The sequence below is a fragment of the Myxine glutinosa genome, chromosome 4, assembly GCF_964187855.1.
Source record: "Myxine glutinosa chromosome 4, kmMyxGlut1.1, whole genome shotgun sequence".
In the NCBI taxonomy this organism is placed as follows: domain Eukaryota; kingdom Metazoa; phylum Chordata; class Myxini; order Myxiniformes; family Myxinidae; genus Myxine; species Myxine glutinosa.
Window position 1 is genome coordinate 26,584,771 of NC_136264.1, and position 15,256 is coordinate 26,600,026.

At 48.2% G+C, this 15,256-nt stretch overlaps 1 protein-coding gene across 1 annotated transcript in view; it reads right to left on the reverse strand.

The window, feature by feature from the left end:
• Window positions 1-2,460: 2,460 nt before the first annotated feature.
• PEX10 (peroxisomal biogenesis factor 10) overlaps window positions 2,461-15,256 on the reverse strand; it is a 74,857-nt gene continuing 62,061 nt past the window's right edge. Inside the window, exons 8-10 of the mRNA XM_078775198.1 lie at window positions 6,682-6,866; window positions 6,091-6,214; window positions 2,461-3,006 (exon numbers count right to left, since the gene is read on the reverse strand). Of these exons, the coding sequence (XP_078631324.1) occupies window positions 2,938-3,006; window positions 6,091-6,214; window positions 6,682-6,866 (378 nt within the window). The 3' untranslated portion in view covers window positions 2,461-2,937. The remainder of the gene's footprint in view (window positions 3,007-6,090; window positions 6,215-6,681; window positions 6,867-15,256) is intronic.

Sequence of the window (15,256 nt, forward strand, 5' to 3'; positions counted from 1 at the left end):
CCCACTCCTCAATCCTCTCCTTTCCCCACCCCTCAATCCTCTCCTTTCTCCACCCCTCAATCCTCTCCTTTCTCCACCCCTCAATCCTCTCCTTTCTCCACCCCTCAATCCTCTCCTTTCTCCACCCCTCAATCCTCTCCTTTCTCCACCCCTCAATCCTCTCCCCCCACTCCTCAATCCTCTCCTTTCTCCACCCCTCAATCCTCTCCTTCCCCAACCCTCAATCCTCTCCTTTCCCCACCCCTCAATCCTCTCCTTTCCCCACCCCTCAATCCTCTCCTTTCCCCACCCCTCAATCCTCTTTCCCCAGTCCTCAATCCTCTCCTTTCCCCAGTCCTCAATCCTCTCCCTTCCCCACTCCTCAATCCTCTCTCCCCACTCCTCCTCTCCTTTCCCCATCCCTCAATCCTCTCGTTTCCCCATCCCTCAATCCTCTCCTTTCCCCACCCCTCAATCCTCTCCTTTCCCCACCCCTCAATCCTCTCCTTTCCCCACCCCTCAATCCTCTCCTTTCCCCACCCCTCAATCCTCTCCTTTCCCCACTCCTCAATCCTCTCCTTTCTCCACCCCTCAAATCCTCTCCCCCACTCCTCAATCCTCTCCTTTCTCCACCCCTCAATCCTCTCCTTTCCCCACCCCTCACCCCTCAATCCTCTCCTTTCCCCACCCCTCAATCCTCTCCTTTCCCCACCCCTCAATCCTCTCCTTTCCCCACCCCTCAATCCTCTCCTTTCCCCACCCCTCAATCCTCTCCTTTCCCCACCCCTCAATCCTCTCCCTTCCCCACTCCTCAATCCTCTCCCTTCCCCACTCCTCAATCCTCTCTCCCCACTCCTCCTCTCCTTTCCCCATCCCTCAATCCTCTCCTTTCCCCACCCCTCAATCCTCTCCTTTCCCCACCCCTCAATCCTCTCCTTTCCCCAGGCCTCAATCCTCTCCTTTCCCCAGGCCTCAATCCTCTCTCCCCACTCCTCCTCTCCTTTCCCCACCCCTCAATCCTCTCCTTTCTCCACCCCTCAATCCTCTCCCCACTCCTCAATCCTCTCCTTTCCCCACCCCTCAATCCTCTCCTTTCCCCACCCCTCAATCCTCTCCTTTCCCCACCACTCAATCCTCTCCTTTCACCACCCCTCAATCCTCTCCTTTCCCCACCCCTCAATCCTCTCCTTTCCCCACCCCTCAATCCTCTCCTTTCCCCACCCCTCAATCCTCTCCTTTCCCCAGTCCTCAATCCTCTCCTTTCCCCAGTCCTCAATCCTCTCCTTTCCCCAGTCCTCAATCCTCTCCTTTCCCCAGTCCTCAATCCTCTCCTTTCCCCACTCCTCAATCCTCTCCTTTCCCCACTCCTCAATCCTCTCCTTTCCCCACTCCTCTCCTTTCCCCACTCCTCAATCCTCTCCTTTCCCCACTCCTCAATCCTCTCTCCCCACTCCTCCTCTCCTTTCCCCATCCCTCACTCCTGTCACTCCTCTCCTTGCCTCCTTACTCCTGTCACTCCTTCTCTCCTATCACTACTCCTCTCCTTCCCTCCTCACTCCTGTCACTCCTCCTCTCCTATCACTACTCCTCTCCTTCCCTCCTCACTCCTGTCACTCCTCCTCTCCTATCACTACTCCTCTCCTTCCCTCCTCACTCCTGTTACTCCTCCTCTCCTTCCCTCCTCACTCCTCCTCTCATTCCCTCCTCACTCCTGTCACTGCTCCTCTCCTTGCCTCCTTAATCCTGTCACTCCTCTCCTAACACTACTCCTCTCCTTCCTCCATCACCCCTCATTGCACAGGGAGAGCGTCGCTCACAGGGGAGAGGATCACACTCAGGGGAGAAGATGGAGGGTCGGGTGAAAAGTAACTTCTACCTTGACTTGATTGACTTGACTTGAAAGGGGAGAGAGGGTGGAGAACCTGCCTTGACTGATTTACTTCTGTTGTTCATTTTTAATCTTGAAAGCATCGAATAGTAAAAATGAAACTTCGCTTTAAAAATTAAAAATTGATTAAAATCACGCGTTATCATTTAATAAATATTGTATTCCATAGTTGGTCTACATTATTACATACAACATTTTCTGAAGTACTGTATTGTTTAATTACAAGGTTATAAAAGAGTAAACTCGCCTTAAACTCTGTATACGCACACTGGGAACATGAAAAAATATAATTACACTAAAGTTGCATCCCTAACTTCAGTATTCAGGCCTGTGCTTTTACTAAGTAATATAAATAACTAATTCCTTAGTGGGGAACCCAACTCTCCCTTCTCTCCATCTCCTTCCCCGTCCCCACATCGCGTTCGACCAGACACATTCAAAACGGCTATGAGAATACATTTCACCGGTTTCTGAACTTTTGCTGCAACCGAGTTTTAAACCATCTTAACGACTGTGAAATATGAAATCAGATGGTGAATTAGAATCGAGATAATTATTGCTATAATTATTTTTAATTATTTCATCAAACACAATAATGGATATCCTTTTATTGTCAATATCAGATGCGGATTTTGGAAAATTACAGCAAATATTAATGTACAAACTCATTCGGGATCACACAGAAATGGAAACGATTGCCCGTCCATGGCTGTTTTTGAGGGTTAGTTAGAACGTAGTCAGATGTTCACTGTAGTTACCACAGTGAGTGCTGGACTAGAATGGGGGTAAAGTGGAGCTTACTCCCCAATCAAGTCATAAAATAATTTTCCCACATTTACCATTTGCAAACAGTCCTATGGACTATGACTGTAGACCATTGCGGACACCAAACAATTTGCAGGCATGAAGTCTTCAAAAACGAACGACCGAAGCAGACTAGTCTTGCACCCAAACACGTCTTGTCCTCCATCTCATGGTGGCATGAGAACGTGTAAGAAACGTGATCATCACTTTTGAGTCTTTGATCATCGTAAACGCATAAATATTCCACGGGAGAGGATCCTTGTGCTTCACCTGAAGTTTCTTAAGAAGATCAGTCGGTGGGGCTGAACTTTCTCCCTGCATAATGGACACTCGGCCTGAAATGACAAGGTAGTGAAGCACCCCGGGTTAAAGCTTCACCAGAAACATGAATTATTACACAGGGAATGTAATCATCAGAAATGGTTTAGCTTTAGCATATTGTTACGTTTGTGGGGGGTAGGCATGAAATATCTTAGGAAAGTTCAGAATGTGTAGGTTTTAGTATGGACCGTGTGACGCAAAGAAGAAGTAGCCATCTCGATGTACATAAGTAGGGAATCTGTACAGAATAAGATCGTATATGTGTCTCCATACGAGGGGTGGAGCCTATGATAATTAGGTAGGGTTTAAGGATAACCTCCAGTGTGTAATTGCCCCCTGTGATCTTCCCTCCGTCTTTATTACAATTAAAATCCTGCCAAAAAACAACAGCGATGTAATGGACTCATTCGCTCACAACGCCGCCAGGGCCAACAGAACGTCCATCCACCTTCGTGGTGGAGGTAATTATTTCATCAAGCACAATAATGGATATCCTTTTATTGCCACTATCAGATGCAGATTTTGCCAAATACCGATCCATCGGAATACGATCGATCAAGAGCGACATCATCAATGTGCTTTATCGCAAGGTGTGACGATGGATCATTTGCCAATCGACAAACTAACCCCCCGACGCCATCCGAACAGAGATTAGACTCCACCCCCCAACGACTTGTGACGAAAGAACACAATTCTCTATGTAAATGTGTATCGTGTAGAGCCGCCTCGAGGTAGGAGAGGGTATTACAAGTGCCACCCTTTACAGTATGTACAGTATTCCTGTCCCCCACGTTTTCAGTGAAGTGGTGTTTTTAATTACAAGCAGTAGGTATGTTTTGCTTCATGCACGTATCTAATCCTGACAAGAACACTTCCTATGTGCTGTCTAGTATGGGTTTGATTCTTGGCCTGACTATAAATCATCGGACTGCTACTTTGCAGGCACGGCATTGCATCACCAAGTCCTTTAGATAGATTTTATTCTGGAGACCAATAGGCTTGCATTAACCGGGTGGACATTAAAGATCTCACGAGGGCTTTGAACGAAGAGTAAGTGAGTTATCTACCTGCCCTAACCTACAACGGCCAATTATGTAAGCTAGAAACCCAGTTCTACATACAAGAGAAGAATAAGATTTAAATCTAAGACCCATTATTTTGGCCATGGTGGTGCTGGTGGTGTTGTTGGAGGTCCATACCCTTGAAAGAATGTCATGAACATTTCCGTGGCTAAGAACCAATCCTGAGCAGGATGCTGCTTTATCGCAGGGTGTGGCAATTTCCTCACCAAATAACTATGGGAACAAGCGTTACGCCTAGGTCCCCCGGGGGTGAAGTGATGTGAGTTGACAAAGTGGAAGACGCAAGGCGGCCCTCTTGGATTTTGACGTGGCGACCCAATTTTCAATAGTGTTCTTCCTTATGCGTAGATACACCCACACACCAGATTAGTAGTTAGTAGTTCGTTTATTTTTCAAGATATTCCACTCACAAGGTTCAGACATACATGGCGGCGGTCATCTTGGATTTTGACGTGGCGACCCAATTTTCAATAGCGTTCGTCCTTATGCGTAGATACACCTACACACCAGATTAGAAGTTAGTAGTTCGTTTATTTTTCAAGATATTCCACTCACAAGGTTCAGACATTTACTTTTCAAGATATCGCGCTCACAAGGTTTAGATATGGTGACAGCCATCTTGGATTTTGACGTGGCGACCTAATTTTCAATAGGGTTCTTCCATATGCCTAGTTGCACCCACACACCAAATTTGAATTCGGTCTTTCACTTACTTTTATAAAGATATTGCAGTGCACGTACATACGCACGCACGCACGCACGAACGCACACACGGACGGAGGGGAAAACCATAGTCCCCCTTTCGCTCCGCGGTGCGACGGGGGACAATAAAACTCATACCAGTGAGGTCAATGCCACAAGGCTTTACCCACTCCACCGCAAAGCCACCATTAGCTGTGCCTACAGGATAACAGGATAAGAACATGGGAAGACCAGCGTGTGGATCAATACTTCATGGTACTTCAGATGAAGGAAGGCCTTGTACACTGGAATGAGCTCTACAGAAAATACCAAGACATCAGCCAACCTTAGAGGTAAACCTGGAGATATGGTCCACCCAAGATAAGTTATGATCGATAGTGAGGCCTAGGAGCTCTTTGGACTGCTACTCTTCCAATTTACTATTAGAGAAGTACGTTGGGAGGTTCGACAGACAATCTTTATGGAGGGATAAAGCGAGAGCTTGGGAATCTCCTGTATTGAAAGATATATTCCAGGTTTTTCCAGGACAGTTGAATCACCATCAAAATGGTCCAAAAGATCATCTAGGTAAGTGGAAAGGTCATTCATGTTGACCAAGAATAAGGATGGTCCTGTTGCACACCAGCCTCAGGAAGAAGATCATGAGACGGAATACGATGGATAAAGAGCGACTTGCTTCCACTCGTGAATAAAACTGGACAACCTCATCAAACACATCAGTGTAACAGAATCAGAATGTTGAGGAGGCAAGCTGGAGGTATGAGGCTATGTTCTAGTGAAGGAGAGAAAGTGGTCTGTTGTGGAAGGAATTCCAGAAACCGTTGACGTCAGGAGCCAACGAGGAAATGAGCTGTCTGGGTGGGAGATAATCCATTTTATTGACAATCTAATAATGACGTCACCAGTTTTATCGACAATCCCACAACAATCTGGTGGTTTTCCTGTTTGAGGCTAAATTTGAGGCTGGAATTGAACACTCAACCTCTCCGATGCCTCTGGGCTATTTTATCCTTCAGCCAATTGTAAGCAGTCTTGGAACAGCTTGGTTCCTCCCCTGCTGCATGCACACGGTGTGTATAACAGAAAATCCACATGCACCATCATGTCATCATCACTGTGCTACAATTGCATCAACCAAAACAACAAAACCTCCTTCTGCCTCCAGGTTTTAAAAGCGAACATCAAAAAGTGCTTCCTGCATCCAGAGCAGAAACTGTCTAGGACTCAATATCATCACAAATTTACTCCTTAGTTGTCATTCTCACAATAAATAAATTATCACACAACAATGTCAAGCCGAATCAGCCAACTTGCCTTTGTACTGGTCCAACTAGCAATGCACTCCCAACAGAAGATATGTCCACAAGGTGTGGCAGTGGCATGTTGCCGCGCTTCAAGGCAAAGGGGGCAACGAGCACCTCGGCCACCTTGTGTGGAACTGTAGAAAACAACAAAGGGAAATATTCATCGATTAAACATTCTGCTGAGTTTTGTATGAACGAGGATTTTTTAACCAGGATAGTGGTATCTTTTAGGTTCCCTTTTCTCCTTAAAAAAAAAAAAAAAAACACACGCCTCTTTGGTTGGTTTCTCCTTCATGTGGACTATTTCCCTGAATCAGGAAAATCCCACTTTTCCCTCCAGAGTTTTAAGATGGCTGCAAAGCACCACATCTTGTCATCTTTCATGCATACCTGTGACCTTTAGCACCCCCATTACTCCTCCCCTCCCCGCTTACAGGTGACGATCTTTCTCTCTCCTCTCCTCCCCAATCATTCATGCCCCTGCTTTTTTTATCCAGTTGTCTCCCCACCATCTCCCAGTAGGAGTAGGTTACCCTTCTATCCTTCGTCACCTTACTCTTCCATGAGGCTCGATTTTAGACACAAAAGTGCTGAGAAATACCTGCTGGGTGTGCCACGGTGTGCGGAACGGTGCAGGGTCCATGACTGGCGCATACGCTGGAAACCACGTAGAAGCAGGAAGTGCCTCCAGAGCATTAGCGCCAGATGAAACAGTGAGAACAAGCCAAGCAGAGTGTAGGCCCGACGTACAGCCTTCGTCTCCAAGGGAGAGCCATGTAAAAGCACCTAGGGTGTAAGGATGCAGTTACCTGGAGCAGCAATAAATGCCAGCCAAGCTTCTTGCTGGTTAATAAATTTAAACATCGATTAAACAATCAATTTAAACATTGATCTGCTGATGCACTGGGCCCGTATTCATAAACGTACTTAAGTCTAAGTATAACACTTAAGTACCTCCTAAATTAGGTTTTACGAACAAGTGGTATTCAATATGCTACTTACTTAATGTATTACACTCAACTTCATGCTTATAGTTGAGACACCTCCAGGGGTGTCTTAAGTGAACGTAAGTTGGCCACACACTGTATATTCTGTCCACCTTCGACCAGACAGCGAAGAGGAATGGCTGCATTGCTTCTGATAGCACAAGAACGGCTGGTTCGACGGCGTGCAATTCGTCGAGAACGAGTATTTCGTGACCGACTTCATCCGCTAGATCAGTACGATGATGTCAAACTATACCAACGACACCGCCTTGACCGGCAAACGATTTTGGATGTTATTGATGTTATTGGTGATAATCTTGATCCATTGAACTTTAGGTTTTGGCAGCTATACGTTTCTATGCGACCGGAGCCTTTCAGCTGACAGCAGGAGATACAGTGCATGTATCACAACCAACGATGAGTCGAGATGTCTCTCAAGTCACCCATGCATTGCTTCCTTTACTGCAGGCTGTCGTGAAATTTCCAAAGGATCGAGACATTCCCACCATAGTTGGAGTTTCATGAAATTGCAAATTTTCCCGGTGTTCTTGGCCTAGTTGACGGGACACACGTTTGGATTTTAGGTCCCACCCAGCACGAGTGGCGATATGTTAACCGGAAAAACTATTATTCAATAAACACTCAAGTAGTGATGAAACCAATATGCTTTTCATACTCTTCGCACAGCCGAAATTTTTCAGCATCAGTGAAATTTTTCTTTCGCTTCGTGGACGTAGTGTTCCCTGCCATGATGAAGGGTGGAAAGCATGCCGAAGGTCCTCCTAGCGACTTACAACAGCATTAAATAATAGCATTTGGTTTTGAACCCAGTTATGTAGTCCCGTCCTTATGTCATGGCACTCAGCCAAACCACAGAAACTGACACAATCTGCAAGAAATGTGATCATTAACCCCAGCAACGGCCAGTCAAAACGGTTAGGTGTTGTGCCTATATTTAGGTGTAACACTGAGTGAGGTGTAACACTTAAGGTAATTTATGAATACCGACATAAGTCTTAGTCCTAGGTAAGTGTCACACTTGGAGTTTAAGTGTACTTAACATAAGAACGTTTATGAATACGGCCCCAGGTCTCAATTCATGGCAGATACTGCATGAAAAGGCCTGCCTCTTTAGTTTACAATTAGAGAGAGGTACAACAACAAACCCTTTATTTTCCACCTTTGATCCTCACAGTTTTGCACAACCCCCTCACTCCCCCCCTCTTCCCCCCCCCCCACCCCCACCCCCCATACCAAGTAACCATTGTCATTATTGCTTGTGGATGCTTACTAGCAGGGAGCAACCTGATGGTGAACACCAGGCAATAGAACACCTAATGGTGAGCAATAGTTGTTGCAATGGTGTATGGACGACTGAATCTTTGGAGAGATCAAATATCAAGGAAAGCGCAAAGCGCCCCTCCCTTTATATAAGTTTATAAGGGATCGCTTCTCTGTATGCAACTTTAACATGGGGACTGAAAATTCGTTTATCGGCTTCTACTGGATGAAATTGTCTGCAAATTTCAGAAGTAAATATTTTGTACATCGAGGTAATATGTTCCAAATTTCAGAAGTAAATATTTTGTACATCGAGGTAATATGTTCCAAATTTCAGCAACATCCCTTTCCACATTTTTTAGTTTTATCAAGAAAACGCTCGAATTCACGTTGGCGTCTGTCCATCTGTCCAAAATGTGTTGGTGCTCATATCTCAAGGACTATACATTGAAACTAGCTGAAACTTGGAATATACATTGGCCAATACATCTAATTAATAGCTTTCAAAACAAATTCCACCTAAGTGCCATAGTTTTTGCCTTAAAATTAAATATATATATATATAAATATACATACATATTGTTATAGATCGCGGTTTGGATGTTATAGACCGAGCGGTGGTTTAAAACCGCGACCTAACAAAACTCACCCGATTCCACCCGAACGTTGGTTGTATCGCACCCTAGCTGCTCAATGAGGGAAAAGACAAAAGCGACGCAATGCAAGAGGAAAACGGAGACAAAAAAAGGTTTGAAATACTACCACATTTATTCCTACTATTTACACACAAGCAACAAAAAGCAATTCAGTTTATTTACAAGTACAAGACGCAGGTGACACAGTGCAAATTTAGCTTATCTACAGACTTAACTTATTACCCAGGACAGAACAAACAAAGACGACTCACACGGGGAATGCCAGGGATGGCAGAAGGTGGATGGCTGGCGGGAGAGGAAAGGTCCAAGGGGGGGTCTTGCAGCACAACCGGCGCGTTCAGCAGCCGCCGTTCCGTTTCGGCCCTGCTCCGAACCGCCGTTCAGGCCCCCTTTGGCGGTGGGGTGGCACGGCTGCGGCGGCCTCCGTCCGCTGCGTTCCCAGGACTTGTCTCACTGGTCTGGTCCCTCAACCCTCAACCCTCAACTCTTTCTTGCTTCTCTCACTTCTCACCACCGACTCCTCTCTCTGGCAACCGACTGTGACCAACTCCTTGCAACCAACTCCTCCTCTCTTCACAACCCTTCTTTTTCCAACCCAGAGTGCATCTCTCTTTCTTCTTCTCTTTCTCCACTTCCGGTTGCGCCCTTTTATAGCGCCCCCAGCGATCACGCCCCCGGCGCTTTGGACACGCCCATCGGGGCGCTCACCTCGGCCCTGGCTGGTCGCACGACCCTCGGGCTCCGCCCCGGACGACGACGGGCGGGCGCGCCCCTCCCCTCCTCTGACGAGGTGGAGACACGCCTTTCTTCTCCGACCCGAGCCTCGTGGTCAATGGTGGTTATTGGAGGGGAGGTAATATGGGCAATCGAGGCTCGCCAATGACGAGAGGGGGATGTAATATGAGGTCATTGGAGGTTTTGGAGGGGATGGAAAGGGAGATTTTTGGGGATGGGAAGGAAAGGGGATCTATTCTCTTTCACTGGTGCAATGGAGTACTTTTAATTAATGGGAGACACAGCCTTATCCTAAAACACAGAATAAGAGATAACTATCAAAAGAAAAGATATATCGTGTCCTGCATGTATGTTTTTTTATGGACTAACTACGGGAACGCCCTTTGACCTTTATACAACCACAACGGAGGGAGGAGGGGTGATATTTTACAACCTTTTACAACAACATTTTACCACAACAACAAAATAAAAAAACATTCTCATATCCACAACACTGCACCCTCCTCCCCTTAGGCACGTCCCGGGCCTATTACTTTTACCTTAGTGTGGCACGTAGGTGTAGTTCCCTCTACTTTTAACCTGACCCTGAGTGCGACAGTTTTAAAACATAAATAAATGTGTCCCGCTGCTCCATTGCACCCTGCCTAACAGACTTACGCCCACAGTTAACCGAATTGCGGAATGGTCTTCAAACTATACACTGACGGTGGGAAGCATTATTTACACTGACGCTAATTTTATTTACAAAACTAACCCAGGACCTGTAATTGTTCTTTCTGGGGGGAGACAGTCTGCTCTGCATCGACGCACCATGAACGCACCCAAAAACGCACCAATAGAAGCCCAAGCACCAATCGGTGCAGTCCCCATAGTTCATCAGTGTTCCATAAAAATAAACCAACAACCCCTAACCCTGCAGGTGTCTCTTGCTCTTCGGCTCCCTCTGCTGGTGATTATTATTTGTTCTTCCAGATGTTGTCATTCTTTTGCTTTGCTTACTGGCGGCCTATTTGCAATAAAGTGTGCCCAATGTGCCCTTCTTTATTTTCTTTTATTTATAGCCCACAGGGCCGACTAGTGTGGTTCACCTGTGGGGCATCGGTGCCCTGTGGCCAAGGTCCGCCAGCAAGATTTCAGGCCCTCATGGCCGGTTCCAGCAGAGGGGCCATGCCCCAACCCATGGGGTCCATAAGTGGTGCTCGGCCACAGACATGTGGTCCATAATGTGGTGCATCGATGCAGACAGCTGGTTCTGGGAATTTTGGGCGCACAATGGCCGACCCACGCACGCTCCCCTCGGCGCCCAACGGCGCACAGGTCATGTGGGAGACAAAAGGGGAAAGACAATTGAGCGAGGGGTAAGGTCACAAGGGTACACATCAATAAGGCAATGCAAGGCGAAATGCGTACGGAGGGCGAAGTGAGAAAGCTCGTCCCTACCGTACGTCACCCCCCTGTCACCTACACTACCCTTGCCCTTACCCCATATGTACAAAAATCTACACATTTACAAATTCGTCACTACTGTCACGTCTCCCCATATTTCCTCTATACCAAATTCGTCACCACAATCCCTCTATCCAAAATTTGCCATCACCAAATTCATCATCAATCCTCATAAGGAGGCAGAGATGGAACATCAAAGCACAATGTCACACCCACGTCATGATGCGTCTCACAATCCAAACATTTGCATCATAAAAAATAATCAAAACATGGCATGGTGTGGAGTACCTGTCACCTCAGGTGAGTGGATGCAGATGGTGCGAGGAGATCCTTCATCCTAACTATCCTCTAAATGACTTTAACACACTTTACACTACCCGGGGTCTTTCCCTGCCAATCCATTGGCCAACTTACACTATGGGTTCTAAAAACCAATTCCCATTGGCCAAACTGTGGTGCTCCTCAATTTGGGGTCTCACTCCCCCGATTCATCTCCCGGTGCCCTCGCACAATTTCTGGGCTGTGGCGTGTACCTCTCCCAGTGGGTCTACCCACCTGCACACCTCCACCACTGCAGTTGCCACCCGAGCTTACCTAGCTCCTCACCCTAACCTATCTAACTGGGGCAGGCCCCTCCTGGCTCTGTCACCCCACTCGGTGCCCTCTGGCACTGGGCTACCCGGGTCCGTCCTCCGGATCCTCGGGCCCCATCCACAACAACTACTACCGGCTCCCAGAGCCCACCTGCGGCCTCACCTGGCCGACATCCTCACAGTGGTGGAGCGCCCAACCAACTACACACACTAACAGGCTACACGCCCAGCCATTTCCACAACACCAACGCACCCATCCACATACCATTCTGTCACCCGCACCACAGATGCCAATATCCAACCACAATTTACCTGTACCCTCTACCTAACACTTACACTACCCGCCCCGGGTATCCGTGATGGGGGTCCACTCTTCCCCCATTCACACCTTTGCACCATCCACTCCACTCCACAATTTCCACCATTCTCACTCCACGACCATCCATTCCACTACTCCATACCATTTATTCCATACACCTGTCTTTCATTCACCTGTCGTTGCACACCTGTGCAATCCTACCTGGTGCCACCTGCACCCTCCTCCTCTTCCTGGACCATTTGGTCAACACAACACGCAATCACCACTACTTCCTCATACACTGCTCCATTCACCTGTCAGTTGCACACCTGTGCAATCACACCTGTTCCATTCTCACCTGTCCAATCCTCACACACACGGCATCATCTCAGCTAACTACTCCCCTCTGAAACTTGCGCTTCCCAGTCGTCCCTTTAAACTATTGCGCTCCCACGTCATTATAATCCACACTAAGCTACCTGCGTCCCCACTACAGGTATCAGTCACTAACTACCCTTATCGTCACCTAATGTCATCTTCTAGAGCCCTATCAATATAACCTAACCCACCCGGGCTAGTTTTCACTGCCATACACCCCATAATCTATTGCTCCTTTGCCCCCACCTGTGAGGGATGGTGGATTTGCCATCCCACCACATCGGGGGTCTCTCACTACCAATTTCGCTCGTCCAAATCCAACAATTCAAAAATTTTCCATTTACTGCCAATTCTATTCACTTTTCTAAATTTCGTTTTAAATCACTATCACTATCACCATCACCCGTCTACTTATTACATCCTCTCGGTGCGCCAATTTCCTTTGAAAGCTCGGCTTCGTACAGCCGAGCCATGAACGCGGGTTCTTTTGTGCCAGCGGCTGGATACGTCCCGCATTCGTGGCAGGGATGGGGGCTTACCCGGGCCGAGATCCCACGCACCACCTCGGCGTGGAGCCATCCAATGTCCCGATCTCGACCTGCCGGCACGTCTCAATAGAAAGTGGTCGCCATGACGACCCTTCCTATCGGGCGGCCCGCTCCGTCTAGTGGAGCCCGGACGCGGCCGTTCCACGCGAGGCCCAGCGTGGATCGCGCACGGCAGTTCTTTCGAAACCGCCGTGGTTCGGATCCCCGCTGGTTCTCGCGGCACGCGAAGCCCGGCACGCACCGAGGGCCCGATTCGGCTATAAGTCGTTCTAAACTCTACCCCGTCTAACGTCGATGCTTCACCTGGACGCTTACACCCCGCAGCCCGTTCCTTGCTCACACATCCAGCCGTGCCCATGCTCCTCGTACCTTTCCTTACACACCCAGGTACACCCATTCCACTCACAGCCTTGGTCACACACCTGACCACCGAACACTTTGGCACACATTCGTTGCTCGCACACCTCACCAATACACCGCTTCGCGCCCCCTCCTCGGTCACCTCCTCTGTGACAATCACAGGTGTGCCCTCATTCGCACACCCAACCACGTGTCTCACTACCAATTCCAGCGTGCATTCCCACTCACGCTCTACCATTCCAGGTGTGCATCCTTCTATTCCATGTGTACATCCTCGCTCACCTGTCACAACCAGCTCACTCTCCTTGTCACTCTCACTACTCTCACCTCCACTCTCGGTCGCGCACTCACCCTTACTCTTGACAGCATGCGCTTTCCCCATGCACCCGTCCGTCACACACCTTTCTCGCGCATCCTCCCGCGCACACTTCTTCGTTACTTCCTCCGTAACACTCACCACAGGCATGCATTCTCCCTTACTCTTGACAGCATGCGCTTTCCCCATGCACCCGTCCGTTACACACCTTTCTCGCGCATCCTCCCGCGCACACTTCTTCGTTACTTCCTCCGTAACACTCACCACAGGCATGCATTCTCCCTTACTCTTGACAGCATGCGCTTTCCCCATGCACCCGTCCGTTACACACCTTTCTCGCGCATCCTCCCACGCACACTTCTTCGTTACTTCCTCCGTAACACTCACCACAGGCATGCATTCTCCCTTACTCTTGACAGCATGCGCTTTCCCCATGCACCCGTCCGTTACACACCTTTCTCGCGCATCCTCCCGCGCACACTTTTTCGTTACTTCCTCCGTAACACTCACCACACCGCGCTTCCCTGTGCTCCCTCGCACACGCGCTTCGACCAACTCACTCTTGACGGTACACTCACTCCTCGGCGTGCACTTTTTCCTCACACACCCCATGGTCGGACATTCTCGCACACCTCTTTTTTCGCACACCTGTCCTGTCACACACCTCACCAACGGCCTTTCACGAACACCCGGATCCAAACCAATCCCCAAGCCGACTGAATCTCCCCTCACATCATGTACATTGCCACTCACCTCCGTACCTCGTCGCACCTCCTCTGCCACCTGCAAACTTTTTATTTGGTTAGTGAGCATCACATCATGATTTGAACACAGACCTTGTACATATTCCATGACTTCCTCCTTTATCTCCCTCTTAGTTTCTGTCCGTCCCTTCTTAATTTCACTCACCTCTTCTCCCACTTCCTCTAGTTTTTGTTTAACCTCTTTTATTTCTCGGTGCGTCCCCTCAAGTTCGTCCTCTAAGGCTACCGTGACCGTCTCTATGTGCATCCTCACCTGCCGGTCCTTTGTCTCCATTATCTCTGTCACCTCCTCCACCCTCATTGTCAGTTCCTCCCGTACCATCTGACATTGCCTCTGCGTCGCTATTAATTCGTTTTTAATTTCTTTTTGTGTCGCCTTTAACCCTCCGAGTACTGCAGTGTTCCTTTGAACCTGCTCCACTAATTTAGTTTGTCCCTCTGTCAGCTGCTCCACCTCCTCCGTCAGATCTTCTATTCCCCCTTGTAACTTAGCCGTATTATTTCTCACCTCTTTCTCTATACGCTTTTCGCCTCGCTTTACCTCCTCGCGCAGCCCCGAGACCTCCTCACTCACCCCTCGTCGTATTTCCTCCATCTGGTTCCCCATCTGTTCGATTTCCCGGGCGGATTGTTCCCCTATTTCCCGCAATTTGTCCTCCATCCTATTTTCTAACCCCATTAACCCATTTTTCACCCCCTCTAACTGATTCTCCTGGGCAGCCATTCTATTTTCCACCCCCGTTAACCCATGTTTCACCCCTTCTATCCCATTGTCTAACCCCTCAAATTTCTTGTCTAATCCCTCAAATTTCTTT